The sequence below is a fragment of the Archocentrus centrarchus genome, chromosome 24 (assembly GCF_007364275.1).
Source record: "Archocentrus centrarchus isolate MPI-CPG fArcCen1 chromosome 24, fArcCen1, whole genome shotgun sequence".
Lineage (NCBI taxonomy): Eukaryota > Metazoa > Chordata > Actinopteri > Cichliformes > Cichlidae > Archocentrus > Archocentrus centrarchus.
The window spans coordinates 7,263,102-7,281,366 of NC_044369.1; the positions used below are offsets into that span (position 1 = coordinate 7,263,102).

Consider the following 18,265-nt stretch of genomic DNA (forward strand, 5'->3'; position numbering starts at 1 on the left):
ATTTATGGTAATTTCTTTGTAATAAGCAGGAATCAGGGCTGCAAAATGCAAAACCGACTGTTTCTATGCAATAACCTATTAAAGAAACTCCAACAAGTGTGAGCATTATCTGGAAATGCTCATGGTATTTTGTGTGTAATAAGCAGGAATCAGGGCTGCAAAATGCAAAACCGACTGTTTCTATGCAATAACCTATTTAAGTAAACTACAACAAGTGTGAGCATTATCTGGAAATGCTCATGGTAGTTTCTGTGTAATAAGCAGGAATCAGGGCTGCAAAATGCAAAACCGACTGTTTCTATGTAATAACCTATTAAAGCAAACTACAAGAAGTGTGAGCATTATCTGGAAATAATGTTGGTAGTTTCTGTGTAATAAGCAGGAATCAGGGCTGCAAAATGCAAAACCGACTGTTTCTATGTAATAACCTATTAAAGCAAACTACAAGAAGTGTGAGCATTATCTGGAAATAATGGTGGTAGGTTCTATAGCAATAACTGCAAAAACCATCAGATTACAAGAAGAAATTTCTGCTTGTTTACATATACTAAACTAAAAATGCTGACCAAATTCCTTCATGAACTTGCAGTTTTATTGTCATTTTCCTTAAAGAACAAAGCAATGTCTGTATAACACAACATGGATAAACTTGAAGCAACCTTATAAAAATGATAACTTGATCAATGCCTGAACATAAGTAAATAAAGAAATATTGTATTCTAAGATATGAGATCAGGATTTACAAAATGAAAATACAAACAAACAACCAACATCAACAACACAAAGACATGCGAAAAAATAAAACAAAGTAAATCAATAAAACAACCCTATGGTTTCACTTCTTATGGGTAATATTCAAAGAAAAACTTATCACACATGAATAGTTATCACAAAGAAATTAATAAAACATCATCCAATCCTGGAAATAGCTGGAAAAAACAGACTTCTCATTAACTAAACTATTCATGTTAAAACTGCAAACATTTTCTCAAAAGGTTGTGACAAAAAAATAGAAAAAATCAAGAAGAACTTCCTAATTCCCTTTGATTTTGTAAGAGATGGGCAACAACTCTCTCTCTTTTTTCTTTTTGTCTATTCTTGCTCTTAACTCTGGCTCATCATCAAGGAAAACCTTCACCTCTTTTGCATACTTAAGGAGTGAGCCGCCAGTAAAGGGTGGAACCCTACATTTCTCCTCGCTGTCCGCTACCAAAAGGACTTCAGCAATGACGGCTGTGTAGGCAATAGTGTTTCGATCCACGTTGAGTTTTTCACAACTTCGGTTCAGGCTGTGTGTTTTCTTGAATGTTTTAAGAACAAACATATACCTGTGTTTGACATCTTCTGGGTGTTTCACTGTAAAAGCCAAGAACAAAACAATCACAACACATCCAGAGGCATGAACAAGTAAGTATATATGTGTTGAATTGTTTCCAATATTTACACTCTTAATACCTAAAATGTTAAATCACACAACTGAGCAGTCATACAAGACAGAACTCACTGTGACACATAGCTATATGACTGTGTCAGCAAATCTGACATTTTCTAAAAAAAAATGTAAAAAAAGAATGTTAACTGCTACATAACATACTTCTTTTGCCAAACTGTGACACTTTCTTCTTCTTCTTCTTCTTGGCCTTCTTGCTCTTTTTCCCGTCACTCGGTGAAGAAGACGACTCAGAGTCTGAGGCTGATGAATCTGAGGAACTGGAACTTGAGGGGGAATGATGTCGTTTTGCTGAGAATTGTAAAAAAAAAATAAATAAAAAAATAAAAAAAAGTGTACTGTGAAAAAGAGACAAGTGGAGTATACAGTTGTGATCAAAAGTTGTGACAATGGCACAAAGTTTTGTATCCATCTACTTTTACATGTTTATATTAAATTATTTATAAATGTGTCTATGACACAGTGAAAATCTATCACAAACAATTCGTCCGTCCATCCATCCATCCATCCATTCTCTTCCGCTTATCCTTTTCAGGGTCACGGGGGGGCTGGAGCCTCTCCCAGCTGACATAGGGCAAGAGGCAGGGTACACCCTGTACAGGTCGCTAGCCTGTCGCAGGGTCAACACAGAGTGCTAACTCGCAAGCAATTCATATTTTTCAAAAACTGTTACTGGCAAATAAATTTTGCTTTCTTAGTGTTGCAACTGCTGAAGCCTTTGGCCACGACTCTAAAAACAAACCATTTTTTTCATTGACCGGACTGATGGAAGATGACTGACAGTTGAAGTTCTTCAACAGGTTAGATTATAAACTCTAAAAAAATGGATGAGGCTTTAGATTGTAGGTGTCCTCTGTTTTTATATATATATATATATATATATATATATATATATATATATATATATATATATATATATATATATATATATATATATATATATATAAGCCATATTGCATTTTTAAATTATCAATCAATCAAAGCAGATCACAATTTCTGTGTTTCACCTGAAGTAGTAGGGATGTTATCCAGTGCTTTTTTCAGCTGTTCTCTGAGGAAATTTCTTTCATCTTCAAGGACAGTAATTTTGTCTCTTAGCTGCTGAATTATTGCTGTAGCAGTTGGAGCCAACGTAGATGGAGTTCCTGGCGCTATAATGGTAAAAAAAATATATATCATCACAAAACAAAAGAAAAAGGACATGTTTAGATACAATGAAAACCAAGGAATCAATTTTGATGTTTTAATTGTATTATACAATGTATGGCAACATTGTTGGGTTTTTTGTTTGAGTTTCTCTTTTCCATAATGTTCTTCTTCTACAACAATTAAATTATTTCGGTGTCTTCACTGTTGTGTTATTAGCAGATTCTAAAATATATGTTACGTTTCAGTCTATGGCTGCCAATAAATACTAACTTTTGCTTCAAACTTTACTTGTGAATACAGTCAAATTCTACAACAGAATGCTTTTTAACATATATAACAGTTTGCGCTTACAAAAATGAGTAATGATAGGTATTTTCCCCCTGTATTTTTGAAGACTTAATAGTGAACTGTAGGAAGTTTGAGAGGAGTATAGAATTAGGGGGTAGTGATTTATAAATACTGGTGCATTAAAGGTGTCATACTGAAAAAGCCTACATGAGTGTAGTCAATTAATGCTTGTGGATAAGATTGTATACTTACTTTCTCCTTTACCCTCTACATTGTCAAGTTGTTCCACCTGTGCAGATCCAGCACTGCCATCAGCACTCACAGATGGATGTACCTGGTTGGCTGTGTTGTACCTTCTTCTTAAAGGCATAGCTCTGAAATGTTAGAATATTGTATTGGAAACATTCAATGGTTTACTGGTAACTTTGGAATATTTAATGGCTATCGTTAATAATGAGCCAGTAATATAGTTAAGCAAATACAAAGTGCAGAATTTAACTTTTTTTTTTTTTTTTTAAATAAGGATACAGGAAATACACCTGACTATAAACCAATAACCCTCTGGGTCTACACATATACACAATGGTCCAATATCAAGTATTTTTTGACAAACCTCAAAACATCAAATATCAGGATCAAAATAAACCACACAGTGATTCAGACTGACACAAACTAGTTCCTTTGTTGTATGTATATATATATATATATATATATATATATATATATATAATAAAAATGTGCCAACCCCGAAACATCACAGCATGTTATCAAAAAAAGACAAAAATGTGCATAATTTTCTGTAATATTAAGAATTCATGTTCTTACCTTGCAACCTTACAACAGTAGAAAGTATGGCGATTTTATTCCAAAGACACTCTTGTAATCCAGTGGTTTTTGCCAGCTTGGAACTGTGAGGTACGCCAAAAAAGGAGGCAAAGTGTGGCTGTTGGCGCCAACTTCTTCTTTCTCTCTCCTCCAGAGATAAAAGAAAATGCGCATATTCCCACCAGACCGCAGTCTGCCACCTACTGGCAGCCGGTTCTTTCCAGCAGAGCTTAGTTTGGAGGGGGAAGATTTAAAGTGATGCACAGGCACTCCTACGGCTGTAACGAAAACAGGGTACATTGTCCCACTTAACTGAATCTAAATTGACAATAAATCCAAATAAATTTGCTTTTTGCACTTAAAGAATGAAGTTATTTATTATTTTTTATTTACTTTTCTTACTGCCGTGGAAGCAGAGTGAATGGGGGACCATTAACTGACGGACCAGACAGCTGCTTTACTATCTGGCGCCAGTATGTGATTCATACTCGACTTGCAGTCTATTCAACATGAACACCGCTGAAAAATTATTAAACATAACACAAAGGGGAAATAAGAAGAAGCTTGTACTTATAAAATGGCTTCAAAAACTGAAATTACTCTCAAAAAAGAAGAGATGCTCTCTGTGTGAAAGAAAAATGAAAATGAGAAAAGGTGGCAACACAAGAGATGGATATCGCTGGTAAGTTCTTGATTTCCTATAAATTTCTTAAATTTGACCTATGTCTTCCATATGCCTGAATTACACATTTCTAGGTTAGTTATTTGCATTTGGAGAGTACTTTGAAAGTACTTTAGTAAGACATTTTGTAAAATACCATCAGCTAATCAGCACAGTCACAAAAATTTAAAATATTATTATTGTTGTTTATTGATATTTAATGTATTAATTCATGTATTCATTATGTTTTACCAAATGGCATATTTTGTTCAAAGGGTGTGTCGAAGACATAATAGATTCATGTCCAAATCCATAAGAGATGGGTCTATTTTCTCAGGCTCTCGCTCCTCCTTGACTTCTTGGATGATGTTCATGCATAGGTTTGTTACACAGACATACATATAGTCATGATAAACAGTAAGTACATATGTACTGCATGTAGTAAACTATTTTGACTCATAGCATAATATTAAACACAAACTGTTGTAAAATTAGGTAAATGCAACCTTGAATGAGCAGCAACAACATTTCATTATTTATTTAATAAAAGCTACGCAAAAATGAAGAAGCAGTATATGAAAATTAAGTACTAACTAAGTACACCCCATGATTAAGTAGTGTGTAGAACCACCTTTAGTAATATCCCTTCTATTCTACCACATTATTATTTTATAATAATTTCATACATGTGACATAACAGTAACACCTTTTACATGATTAAGAAGTCAGTAATAAACTGTGTTAATATCACATTAACATTATTCATATAGGTTTACTACATTGCTGCAGGTTTGCACAAGGGCTAAGACTGAGGCAAGTGGACTTAATTGAAGAGGGAGTCTGTGGACGCAGCCGCACTTTGTCCAAGATGTCCAAGACACTAAGGAGGGTGTGTGTGCAAGCAGTTAAGCACCTGAAGAGGAGGGGGAAAATGAGAATAGGTGGAAGACATGGTTTTGTTGTCATTGATGAGAGCAAGTTTTGTCACAAGAGAAAGGTAAAGATATGAATTTATTTAAGATATTAATTGGTGAATAATGGTGATAGGTACATCTGTATCTATGAAATTGTTGTTCAGACAACTGCAAATAAATCATGCCTTAACACTGTCCTCTTTCCAAAAACTTCTAATTTTTCAGTATGCACGCGGGCGATTTGGTGCTACTTGGCGCAGGAGAGGCTGGGGTTTTGGATTGTTGGAAGTCAATCAACGGAGAAGGAGGCCTGTGTTGAAATTTGTTCGCAGACGAAATTCTGAAAGACTACTTCCTATTATACAGCGATATGTTAGACCTGCAAGTACAATTTTGAGTGACTCTTGGCGTTCCTACTGCAGACTGAGGCAACATGGGTATATACACTACCAAGTCAATCACCAGAGGTTTTTTGTTCACCCTGCTACAGGAGCACATACCCAGCATATAGAAAGGTCCTGGAGAACCTTTAAGCAAGAGGTGTACCGTTTCAGAGGCAACATGACTGAGAAGTCACTGAGAGAGATCCTACATTTTATTGAGTGGAACTACTGGCTGGGTAGACAACACAGAAATGGACCCCTTGGTCGCCTTTTCAAGGATATAAGAGCCATACATCCAGTACAATAACATCACCCCTGTGGCTGGAGCCTTTTTGCATGGAGTTTGTATGTTATCTCCAGATCTGTGTGGGCTCTCTCTGGCTACTCTGGCTTCCTCCCACAGTCATGCATGGGGTTAGATAAATTGGTGATTCTAAATTAGCTCTAGGTCTGACTGTGTAAATTGACCCTAGTTGTAAATGTGAATAGTTCGTCTCGGCATTAGCCCGATGACAGACTGGTGACCTGTCCAATGTGTAGCCCATCTCCCGCAAATGACAGCTGAGACAGGGTCCAGCTCCCCTGGAAAAAATGCATAGATGGATGGCATTTTGTTTTTGTGTATTGGACATTTAAAATATGTATTCCATTGTCATCCAGATATAAAATGTGCTGTGACAGAGGATCTTCTACACTCCTATGCAATTTCAAAAACTATTTTAAATAGACCTCTTAGCTATGCTTAATATTGTGATCCTCAAACAAATACAATGCAGTTATTTTCCAGCGAGCTTTTAATGAGTGTTTTATGCATGTTTATTTTTTTAAATCTAATACTTAATGTTTTTCAAACAGGTAGTTTAGCATTTTCCATGTGTTTCCAGTTCATCATCAGAACTCTTGACTTTTGTTTTATTCAGTGATTAACTTGGCAATAAATACAGTCAGTTTACAAGCCTGATTCTTGCTTATTACACAGAACCTACCACCATTATTTCCAGATAATGCTCACACTTCTTGTAGTTTGCTTTAATAGGTTATTACATAGAAACAGTCGGTTTTGCATTTTGCAGCCCTGATTCCTGCTTATTACAAAGAAACTACCATGAGCATTTCCAGATAATGCTCACACTTGTTGTAGTTTACTTAAATAGGTTATTGCATAGAAACAGTCGGTTTTGCATTTTGCAGCCCTGATTCCTGCTTAATACACAGAAACTACCATGAGCATTTCCAGATAATGCTCACACTTGTTGTAGTTTACTTAAATAGGTTATTGCATAGAAACAGTCGGTTTTGCATTTTGCAGCCCTGATTCCTGCTTATTACAAAGAAATTACCATAAATATTTCCATTTAATAAGCCAAAGCATTAAGCATAATATTTAGGCTATTAAGCAAAGCAGAATGCTGAGAACCTAAGGTATAATTAATTCAAGCCTTATAACATGGTAATACCATCCTATTATGTTAAAACATTAGCCAATATTACTTCATAATTTTGCGTTTATTACAATTTATTAAAAATTATGAAAAGTTAAATGCATAAACATTACTTCCTTATTGCTATCTCCATACAATATTTTTACCACATTTTTAAGCTACTATTACTAAAGGGTTTAGCCTCATGGGCATATCTCTGTTTCCACAGCATTACCATCAGTTTTGGGGGCCTTACGATCCATTTACATAAATTTCAGTGGAATATTACTCAATTGTAACCGCTGTTGTTACCAGCAGTATTACTTGATATTAGCTGGTAATTACCTTGATAATTGGATGGCAATAACCGTTAAATTTCCTCATTATTACCTTCTGTTTCCAGCTTTTTCGCTGTTGTTACTAGTGGTATTACTTGGATATTAGCTGGTAATTACCTTGGTAATTGGATGATAATGTCCTGTATATTACCCCATTATTACATTTTGTTTCCAGCTTGTTACCCCATTATTACCCCCTTATTACCACATTATTACCGAGCTGTAATAGAAAGTGCTACCGAAAAAAACATATATAGGTCGCACTGGACTATAAGTCGCACTTTTTTGGGGGGGGGGGGGGGGGTTGATAGAATCCGAGACCCAGAGCAGAAATTCCATCTTGAACGGCAATTTAAAATAATAATGGATTAAAGAACAGGACGAACACGGTTACGCCTACGTTATGCTAACGTAACACATTCAGCTACATGACGCACAACGAACACGTGTTCGGTATGTTAACGTAACATTAAGTTATTCAGATAACCATAGCATAAAGAACATACTAACAAGTTAACCAAACCATCAATCCATTGAATTCTTCATCCTCGGTGTCACTTCTAAACAATTCCGTACACTCCGTAGACGAAGCGCCGCTTCCTCTTCTGTGTCGCGTTAGTCAGACTCGTCGTCAGCTGCAGTTCCAATTATTCCAGCCTTTCTGAATCCCAACAGGATGGTTTGGTTGTCACTGAAGCCCATGTTTTCTTGATCCATCCAATGACTTCCAGGAAAGTTGGGTGGCGCATTCTCCCAGTTGCCGTTAAGCTGTGCTCTCCATCCATCATCCACTGCGCCCTCAGGTTACGCAAGACTGCCTTAAAGCTGCAGTTCACGGAGATGTCAAGTGGCTGGAGTATTTTGGTTCATGTTTTATAAATGTCACATATACGTCGCTCCGGAGTATAGGTCGCACCCCCAGCCAAACTATGAAAAAAAGTGCGACTTATACTCCGGAAAATACGGTAGTCAATACCTGTAATATGGCACTGGGTTTGTTCTGTACCTTCAGACAATACAGTGCAGTTAGTTTAGCTGATGTGATGAGGTTTAAAATGAATGTAAAAGTACTAAGAGTAAAGGTACCCATCATGCTAAATGGCACATGTCAGAGCAATGTATGTTTTATACAGTACTGCAGTGTACAGAGGTGTGGCAAATTTTAATGACTTCATATCCTTATGTTGAGCTTGTAAATTTCCTTGTGGTAGTTAATAAAGATTTTATTTCACTTTAACTTATAACCATCATAATATATAGAAACATTATATCCTGTTAAAAATCTGAGTATACAGCAGCTCACATTATCTAGTTAATGTGGTGGAGTAAAGTCAACAATTCCTGCCTCTAAATATACCGGAAGGAATAACATGACGTTCAGACGCCTCAGATTTAATCAGTAGGCCTATTAATACAACATGTAATTAATTCTGTACTCAGTCCAGTGAAACGCACCGTACAAGTTATCAGTGCACCACTGCAATATAAAGTCAACTCTATATTTACAGTTAGAGGAGGGTCCAAGAGCTACAGTATATTGTTTGCAAATCAAAAGCTGATTGATTGGTGAAACTAATAAATAAAATTTTAATTCATTGCTCCTGCTAGTGTTTCTCAAAAACTCACTGCAGTTCCTATAAACCACACAGCTCCCTGCACTCTGTCCCTGAAAAAGTTTATCCTTTCTTGACATTTTAATCAGTGACTAAATGATTTTTTTTTCTATTTCAATTTATTTTCATAACCACAGTTTCCATTAGTTTAATTGGCGAGTCAAAACAAAAAAAAAAGTTAATTATATTAGCAGGAAATTGATGCAATAGCTCTCAAATTGGTTAGTAAGAAAAGTGTTGCTATTTCTGTTATAAATACAATAAATCATATGTTTAACATTTTAAACTGTAACTCAGCCATTCAAACAGCGGCCCATTAACTTCAAGCACAGCCCCGACGGTGGGTTGGATGTTACAACTTTGTCTTCTGCAGTCCAATCTCTCTCAGCAGATCATCATATAGTAAATGTTCTGAAGGTGATACTGTGCGTTATTAAGAAATATTATGATTTGGAAAACGTTAAAAGTCACAGAAAACCGTTATGAATCGTTACTCCCCAGCTTGTTTCAGCGGCAGAGAAACTGAACAAAAGGAACTTCTGTCTCCTTCTTGGACGTGATCATAATTAAATGTAACAAACATAATGACAGAGGCTGCTGTCTTGTTTGTTTTCTCCAGGTGAATGCCTTGGCGTATTAAATTGGTATCAGTATACTGTGTTCAAATTCTACAGCACGGCAGAGCAGAAGTCACACGCCACTCTCAAACAAAGGAAATCCCCTCCTGGAAGAGTTTCCACTCTCTCTTTTCCTGGGTTCAAGTCCCAGCAGGACTCTCTGTGTGCTTCCTCTCATTTGTATCCTACCATAATCCTTCCCTCAGCTGTTGAAGCCAATAAATAGGGCTGTCAGGGAGAAAGCACAGGCAGGGGAGTGAAAATGTTCACTCTCAATGAGGAAAAACACTGCCCATGGTAGTTAAGCCAACAATGAATTGCTGGTTGAAGTTTTTGGTTGGCAGCACAAGCAGGATAAGGAGGGAAGGGAGAGGGAGCGAGAGAAACTGCAGTCACACATACACATAGCATTTACCGCAAAACAATCAACCATGAACAGCAAACATCAGCAAAGAGCAAGCATCAGCCTAATATGCATAAACAAAGCCCCAACAAAAATCCCCTCAGTGAAATATGAATTATGAATTAATATGAATTATAGCCCTGCAGGACTGCGGTGTCTGCTCATTAATCAGTGTGTTTTCAGTGGAAAGGGAGAAATATACCCGATTCCTAAGTTAACTCAAAGAACAGGTATGCACACATACAAATATACACTCATATGAATCTATGAACAAATGCATGAGATTTGAAATCACTTAAGTACTTTCAGTCAGTGTGGTCTTTTACCCTCAAACAACGCTGCTATTGAGGGGTTGTGTTTTTCTTTAAACTCTTATCGTTAATGATATTTGGAGTTTTGATGAATATTACGTAATGTATTTATGGCACTGGTGTAGCATCCTGCATCAAAGGTTTAAACACCAGCAAAAACAATGGTCATTCTTGCATCACAAAGTACATGTTCCAACGTGCAATACACTAAATGCAGTAACTGTTCAATTGTATTGCATTATATTACATTGTAATTATGTCTATTATATGTGCAGGCACCTTTAGGATTGGTACAAATGTTACTGCAATGGATGTCTAATACAGGAATCTGTGTGGCAATTGATTAATTGCATATTTGTATAATTCACAATAAGTAACAGCAGGTTTTATTTCACGTAAAGTTGAATATTAATGGATGAGTCTGCAAAATCCTGCATAATTTTCAATTACATTTATTTATCTTTTTTCAAATGGCTGAAATTTACACTTGATAGTGTTAAATTTTGTTAAGGATAAAATTTGCCACAACAAAAGCTTTGGCTGTAAACGTTGCATGGTTGAAGGGTGTTTCTCTCATCTCTTCTTTATGTTTTTACATTTTTTTAATTTTTGGGCAATTATAAATATATTGGCAAATGGCTAATATCGTTCTAGAGGGCTCTAGAAAGATATTATTTTATTTTACAATCATGGTGAGGTAAACAGAGGTGATCATAATCCAACAAGCAGAGCCTCTTGTCTGGTGTATCTATTGATGTGAAAAGGTATTCTCTAAGCCATGCTTTGGTATTTTTAATCATGCATATCATGGAACTATACAGTCATGTCTTTAAATTTCAGATAAGAGGCTATGGTCTCATTATCTCGACATACCAAATCGATGGCTTTGCTGAGCCTTGTAAGCCTGTCGGTGCTTCCAGTGTGCATAAAACAGTAAAGTGGGATTGACAGTATGAGAAGCAGTTGATTAACACATTTATTTTTGGCCTTTGGCACATCCAGAAATTGCATCCACAAACACTGATAAATTACTGATCTTACTTGTTCTATTGTCTCTTGTGATGTAAAATCAATTCTGCACAAGAAAAGCAAGGAAAACTAGCTGGTGTCTAGGAATACTACATAAGTAAATTTTAATTTTACAGCTCAATTGAACAATGACAGAACACAACAATAAGTTCACAAAAACCATTCCCTGCTTTAAACACTGGCCCTGTTTCCTGAGTCATGAGCGTACGACAAGCACTCACAGATTCCTCTTTAGCTCATGTCCTTAAGACCCCAGCTGGGACTTTCCTAAGTGCTCTTCCATTACTGTGATAACTCAGGTGAACATCTTAAAATAGACCCTACGAGCACCACAACAGAGTCAACAATGATGTAAACTCCAAGAGCCCATTTTGCCCAGAATTCAATGTAATCATTCATCATTAGCCAAGCACAACAAACTGGTGCAGCAATGCATAAAAAACCGGTGAAACTCTACAAGCTCTGCAAGCAAAGACTGTCTGCCCCTTGGAATCAAAGTAAGTTGCAAGATGTGTGACACTGCGATCATGAACAACAGGGGGAAAAGAGTTCAAGAAGAACCTGTGGACCCCCCCCACCACCACCAAAAAAAAGAAATTATATATATATATATATATATATATATATATATATATATATATATATATATATATATATGTATATATGACTGATTTCATCAAGGATAGCAGAAGTATTAATAAAGTAAATTAAATAATCTGCCATTTTCACAGCAGATATTTTAATGTGTCACAGAACACAGCTCAGGCATTAATTTAATTAAAAGTAAATAAAATTAATAAGGAATGTATTCTATTCAAATACAGTACTGTGCAAAAAACCTTGAGCCACCCCTCATTCCATTTTATTTTGCTTTCAAGGAGCAAGGCTTTCTTATAATTTCTCAAAGTGCTCTTAAGCAATAGTTCTCCAGGCTTTCTGAAGAGCTTTCAAAAATTTTGCACCTCCAAGCTGGGCTAGACATGCAACACTGGTCACTTGTACAGGAAGGAACAGAGCAGGTTGTACTTCCTGAGGAGGCTGCGGTCTTCTAACATCTGCAGGAAACTCCTGGGGATGTTTTCTCTGTCCATCATAGCAAATGTCCTGTTTTACACTATGGTGTGCTTTTGTGGGGTGTGTGTGTGTGTGTGTGTCAGTGTGTGTGTGTGTGTGTGTGTGTGTGTGTGTGTGTGTGTGTGTGTGTGTGTGTGTGGAGGGGAGAGGCATCCAGGTGGGCCAGCTCTGTGGTCAACATGAAACTGGACTCTGGTGACATGGCAGAGAGAAAAGGACTATAGGAAAACTACTGGACATTATGGGTGATGTCAGTAAGTGCACACCGTCAGCAGCAACCAGAGGAGCCTGTTCAGTGACAGACTGCTCCTTACCAACTGCAGGACTAACAGACTGCAGCAACCTGAGCCTGACCATAAGCACAATGTAACACAAAGCAATACCAAACAATGTGCAATATTAATGTGGAATACCACACCTGCTAGACTTTTTTTGTTTATTTTTTTGTTTACTGTTTATTATTACTGTCGTTATTTTGTCTATAATGTAAAGATGCTACTGGAATTTTAATTTTCCTAAAGGGATCAATAAAGTTTGAATCTAATCTAATCTAATCTAATTAACCTCAACTGTTCCAATAAAATGCAAACATCTTTGCATTGTTTAAAAGCCGTTTTCAGAGTGTATATCATCAAGGTGTTAGGATTTCTATCATTAACCTATGCTCACGTGTAACAGATTATTAATTGTGCTCTTTTAAATTATGTGTTGCTAGATCCACAATTGTGCACAGTATCTTTTATCCTGTAATGCAAATCTGCAGCACTTCTGTTGTGTGTTCCATATCTGCTGCTATGACTGTGAACATGATTTACAGCAGATACAGAAAGCACCGGTAGACGACATCAACAGCCTGCACATAAGTCTCCTGCTCCATGTGGCATATGGGGAAGGATGGCATGAATAAGATTAAGGAAGGAGAGGAGGAAGAGAGAGGTGAGAGGTGGACAGGGAGTGTTAGAGGTGGATGAAGGGCGAGCAGGAGAAGTTGCAGGAGAATGGTAGGCTGACAGCACAGCCTGTACTGCTGCTGCCGCTGCTGTAAGAGGCTCACATCACAGTTCTGCCATCTTCCCCACGTCTCCTCCTATCTATCTGGCCTTCTTCGTGCCTGTCGCTTCTCATCAGTTAGAAAGAGGGAACAACAAGAAGAGAGGCAGCGAGAATGGAGAGAGAGACCTGCTGGGTTTTGTTAAGGAAAAATAACAAAAGGTCTCGCTTTGATGAAAGGGTCAGCATGCTGAAAGAAGGACCCCCCATTTAGATGGATCAAAGTGGTTAAAGTACTGATTTTATATGGGGATGAAATAAGTCTAGCTTTGTCCTTGTAGCTTTAATGGGAATAATAAAAACAGAAAATGTAAAAAACTAATTAAATACATCATCAAAGGCAGGGCAGCTTACAAGTAGCTATACCTAGAATTAGACACCATTCATTTGGCAGTATGCACTTTTGTATAACATGCACATTTTTTTGATTTTTGTTTTTTTCATTTGCACTCCCAGGTACAGCGATCAAGCATCACTTTATTGTTGTCTCTTTATCGTGGCACCTGTTGGTGGGTGGGATATATTAGTGAGTGAATGAACATTTTGTCCTCAAAGTTGATGCATTAGAAGCAGGAGAAATGGGCAAGCATAAGGATTTGAGTGAGTTTGACAAAGGCCAAATTGTGATGGCCCGACGACTGGGTCAGAGTATCTCCAAAACTGCAGGTCCTGTGGGGTGTTCTCAGTCTGCAGTGGTCGAAAGAAGTCCAAGGAAGGAACAGCGGTGAACCAGCGACAGGGTCACGGGCGATCAAGGTTCACTGATGCACACTGGGAGCGAAGGTTGGCCCTTGTGGTCCGATCCAACAGATGAGCTACTGTGGCTCAAACTGCCGAAAAAGTTTATGCTGGCTCTGATAGAAAGGTGTCAGAATACATGGTGTAAATGTATCGCAGTACACTGCATACAGGGCTGCATAGCTGCAGACCAGTCAGGGTGCTCATGCTGATTCCTGAGCACTGACAAAAGACTGTCACACAAGCACATTTAATAATGTTTTCTCCCTGAAGTATTTAGATTTTAGAGGGCTCAAAGATTACTGTACAGACAAAAACATGTGTACAGTCTGTAGAGGAACTTTAAACTATTTGTTAGAAAAGTAATCAAATGTCATAAGATGTATTACTTTAATGAGAAACTTAGCTGTTGTATTAAGTAACAGGCTAAGTAGTAATCTGTAACAATTTACATTTAAAAAGTAACATTCTACACACAATGTACTAAAAACTATCTAAAAAAAAAAATCAGTAAGCGTCTCCAAAAACACATTTTGCTATGATGAGACATGGACAGACACATAGACCCACAAGGTGAAAGTCATACCAACTGCGCCGCTGTGACATGTAAAGGGTAACAGATTTGTAATGCTGTCTTTGGTTCCGTGTTCATCGCATAATAAACACGGATATTGTCGACACTGCCACTAAAACTGCTGCACAGCTCAGTGATGTTCTTCAGCATTGTTATAACTAGCTGCAGCTGATCAGTGATGCACATTCAAGTGCCAAAAAGTCACAGAAGTTGAACCAGTTGTATTTTTTTCAAATGTATAACTTTTCCACACCAAGTTGGTGAAAACTTCTAAAATATTATCCATGTCTGAATCTGTGCAACAATGCCAGAAGGAAAACAGGCCTACAGACCAGTTAGCAACCATCTGCAAACACTAAGGAAAAATGAGCATTTCCCAACTGTTATAGAAGCTGCACACAGACTACTTTTCATTTTGTCAGTGTTGTCCCATGAAAAGATATACTTAAATATCTGCACACATGTGAGGGGTGTCCTCACTTTTGTGATACACTGTAGTTACCAGGTGAAATTGGTCACAAAGAGGTACGTATACAGTGCTGCACTGAAACCCTCTGTGTGAATGCTTTGGTGGCTAATTTGTTGCCAGGGTCGCCTGTAGTTTGTATGGAAAACACTGTCTTGTCTGCAAACACTCGGTAACTGCTCACTAAGCACTACTGAAACCGTGAGAAGTCTGCTGCAGCACGGAAAAAGAGAACATTCGCCTTTAAAAGACGCATGTCCGAAGATGTATATTTGGAAACGTGTTGGCTGGTAAGCAAAACTTTTACTTTGATGGTTATTTTTAAGCTCCAGTATTGCTTGGTGGTTAATTAGAAAGTATTTGCAGAAAAGGGGACATCTTCCATGTGACCAAAGCAATCACAGAAAGGTTTTTGGTGGCGCAACCCTCTTTGTGACAAGCAACCTCCAACACTCACCAACTTCTCAGGGAATACACATTTTTCCCTAGCAACTGGAGGTTGCAAGGGGATTCTAGACTTGTGTGACTGAGGCCTTAGGAGATCTATGACTCTTAACTTCCTGTCTATATTTTTATTCATGGACTAACTTTGCATGAGTCATCCTTTCAGTTCATCCACCCTGTAAGGCAAATTTTTCCTAATCAGCTGCACTTTGTAAGGAGAAGATTTGAACAGGAAGTAGGCATAGTACAGGAGCTGTGACTGTATATGCACTCTCAGTCAAATACATAGGCAAGATAGAAAAAAATTGGAAAAAACTAACTAAAACTATATGAAACCAAGCACAAAGAGCAGTCTGATTCTGAACATTTTGCTCACTTACGCATACTGTGATCTCATTATTTGAAACTTTCATCATATTTAATATGAGCAGCTGCTATTGTGACAATCCATAAAGCAAAAATAAGGATCGAAACAATAGATCCCCTTCAAATTAACTGTTTTGGGGATGTTATGTTGGTTCTTTCTGAAAGTAACTGACAAAGTATTTTGTCATTTAAGCACATGGATTTGACACTGTTTTGACATGCAAGGCAAAAGAACAGTGAAGAGGGAGGAAGCAGGAGAAAAATCACTTCTGTGTCCTGATATAAAGTCACGAAAAAGGAAAAGAAAAAAAAAAAAACTGAGTTTACAGATAGATACTGGGTGTGAATGACCTGGCAGCAGCAGCAGAGAAGAAGCAGCAAGTCTGACAGCTTAAACAGACCACCCAATATGAGATGGCAATTACTCGAGGTCAGCTGACACACGAGCTAATCCAGTGCTACTCAAGCTGTCTGCCCGAAACAAGCATCACTTCATAAAGACATTGTAGTGACATAAAGTGGCTTCAAAAGTTAGTTTTTCTTTTACTATCAATGCGTATTAAAAGAAATCAATCCTCAGTTTGGATGGATGGGTTGGAGGAAAATAAAATGCCTCTGCTGCACTGTTGTCACTTTCTGTGGACAAGAACTACTTTCTACTGCAGGCTGAGGGACGGGGCCATTATTAATACACATGAGGGAAATAGTTCATGTTGTAATTTTTGTTGCGTGCAGTGCCGAAGACATCTTTACATAATGAGGCATGTATCCGGAACAGTTCTTTTTCCTGAGTTGACTGTGGGCTTTCAGTCATTCAGACAGCCCGGCTGTAAAGACACTGCTGACAAGCACAGTTTCAGATAAAATTTGTCTTGGCACCATCAACTTTATCTGGATGTTTTGCCCTTCGGATATACTCCATATGAAAACGCCTCAGTTACTGTCAACATCTGTCAGCTCTTCAACACAGAGATTTATCCTACTGACAGACAGCCAAACCCAACAAGGCCAAACGATGAATCCTCTCACATGATGACAACCAAGGATTGGGGTATGACAGTTTAATCGGCTGCACTAAAGATGTTGGTGAAGCGCTTTGTCTCCGTCTTCAATCCAAGCTCTCACTCTCATATGGAAATTCCAACACATCACTCTCTGGTGTCCTATGCACACTGTAATGTATATATTTATATATAGCCTCTTCCTCTGACTTCTACTTATTTTATAAAATCAGTACAGAGAGTCAATTTTTTTTTTTTGCACAAGAAGTTATTCACATTAAATTAAACCATGTCATCAGTAATTAGGAAAAATAACTGAAGAGTTCCATGATGGAAGTGATATTTTTTAATATATTGCATAAGTACTTATTTTCATTCATAGTCAAATCCATAAAAGTGTCAATAAAATATATTAAAAATAAGAGCATTATTTTGTGTTACAGTAATTCATTTTGTGTATTGACAAACCTTGGATGTACCTATTGATACTTTATATGGAGAGGGGAAGGGAAGGCTGCAGGAACGTGAACTAGCATCTCCAGTAAAAGGGTGGAGGCTCCACTCCGTGTCGGGACCCAAACTGAGGGTCTTGTTCACAAGTGAGAAGACGGTGGAGCAGGAGATTGACAGATATATTGGTGCTACTTTAGCACACCTGTACCAGCCTGTTGTGGTGAATGGAGAGCTGACTGTGATGGCAAAACTATTGATTTACAGGCTGATCTACATCCCTACCCTCAGCTATGGCCATGAGCTATGGGTAGTGACTGAAAGAATGAGGTCGCCAATACAAGCAATGGACCGTCCTGTTCTAAGTCATCAGTTCTTCACTCCAGCTCAGTAATAATCTTGTCTTTTTCTTTAACAAGATTCTTTGGCTGTTGAATTTCTTCCATCGGTTCAAGCACCACACATTGTTGTTTATCTATTTTACTAAACTCATCTGACATCAAGTTCAGAGATTTTCTGATCTCCTCCAGCTTTTCCTCAACTGCATTATGAGCTTTCTTTGGTCCTATTTTCATTTGTTTTCAGTATTATTTTTCTTTTTTCTATAGATTTATGCACATAAACTATTCATGGAAATGAAGTTACCAACTGTACATAAGCAAAAGGCAACTTGAACTCACTAGTGGGCATATACCGTCCC

At 37.6% G+C, this 18,265-nt stretch overlaps 2 protein-coding genes across 2 annotated transcripts in view; both read right to left on the reverse strand.

Moving 5' to 3' along the window:
- Nucleotides 1-18,265, reverse strand: part of LOC115774118 (exostosin-1) — a 287,477-nt gene that overhangs the window by 210,130 nt on the left and 59,082 nt on the right. The window lies entirely within an intron of this gene.
- On the reverse strand, nucleotides 612-3,850 carry LOC115774119 (uncharacterized). Its single transcript, XM_030721204.1, has 5 exons — nucleotides 3,713-3,850; nucleotides 3,140-3,261; nucleotides 2,458-2,601; nucleotides 1,595-1,741; nucleotides 612-1,356 (listed from the first exon to the last, which is right to left on the reverse strand). The coding sequence occupies exons 2-5, from the start codon at nucleotides 3,255-3,257 to the stop codon at nucleotides 1,034-1,036; spliced, it is 732 nt and encodes a 243-aa protein (XP_030577064.1). The 5' UTR covers nucleotides 3,258-3,261; nucleotides 3,713-3,850; the 3' UTR covers nucleotides 612-1,033.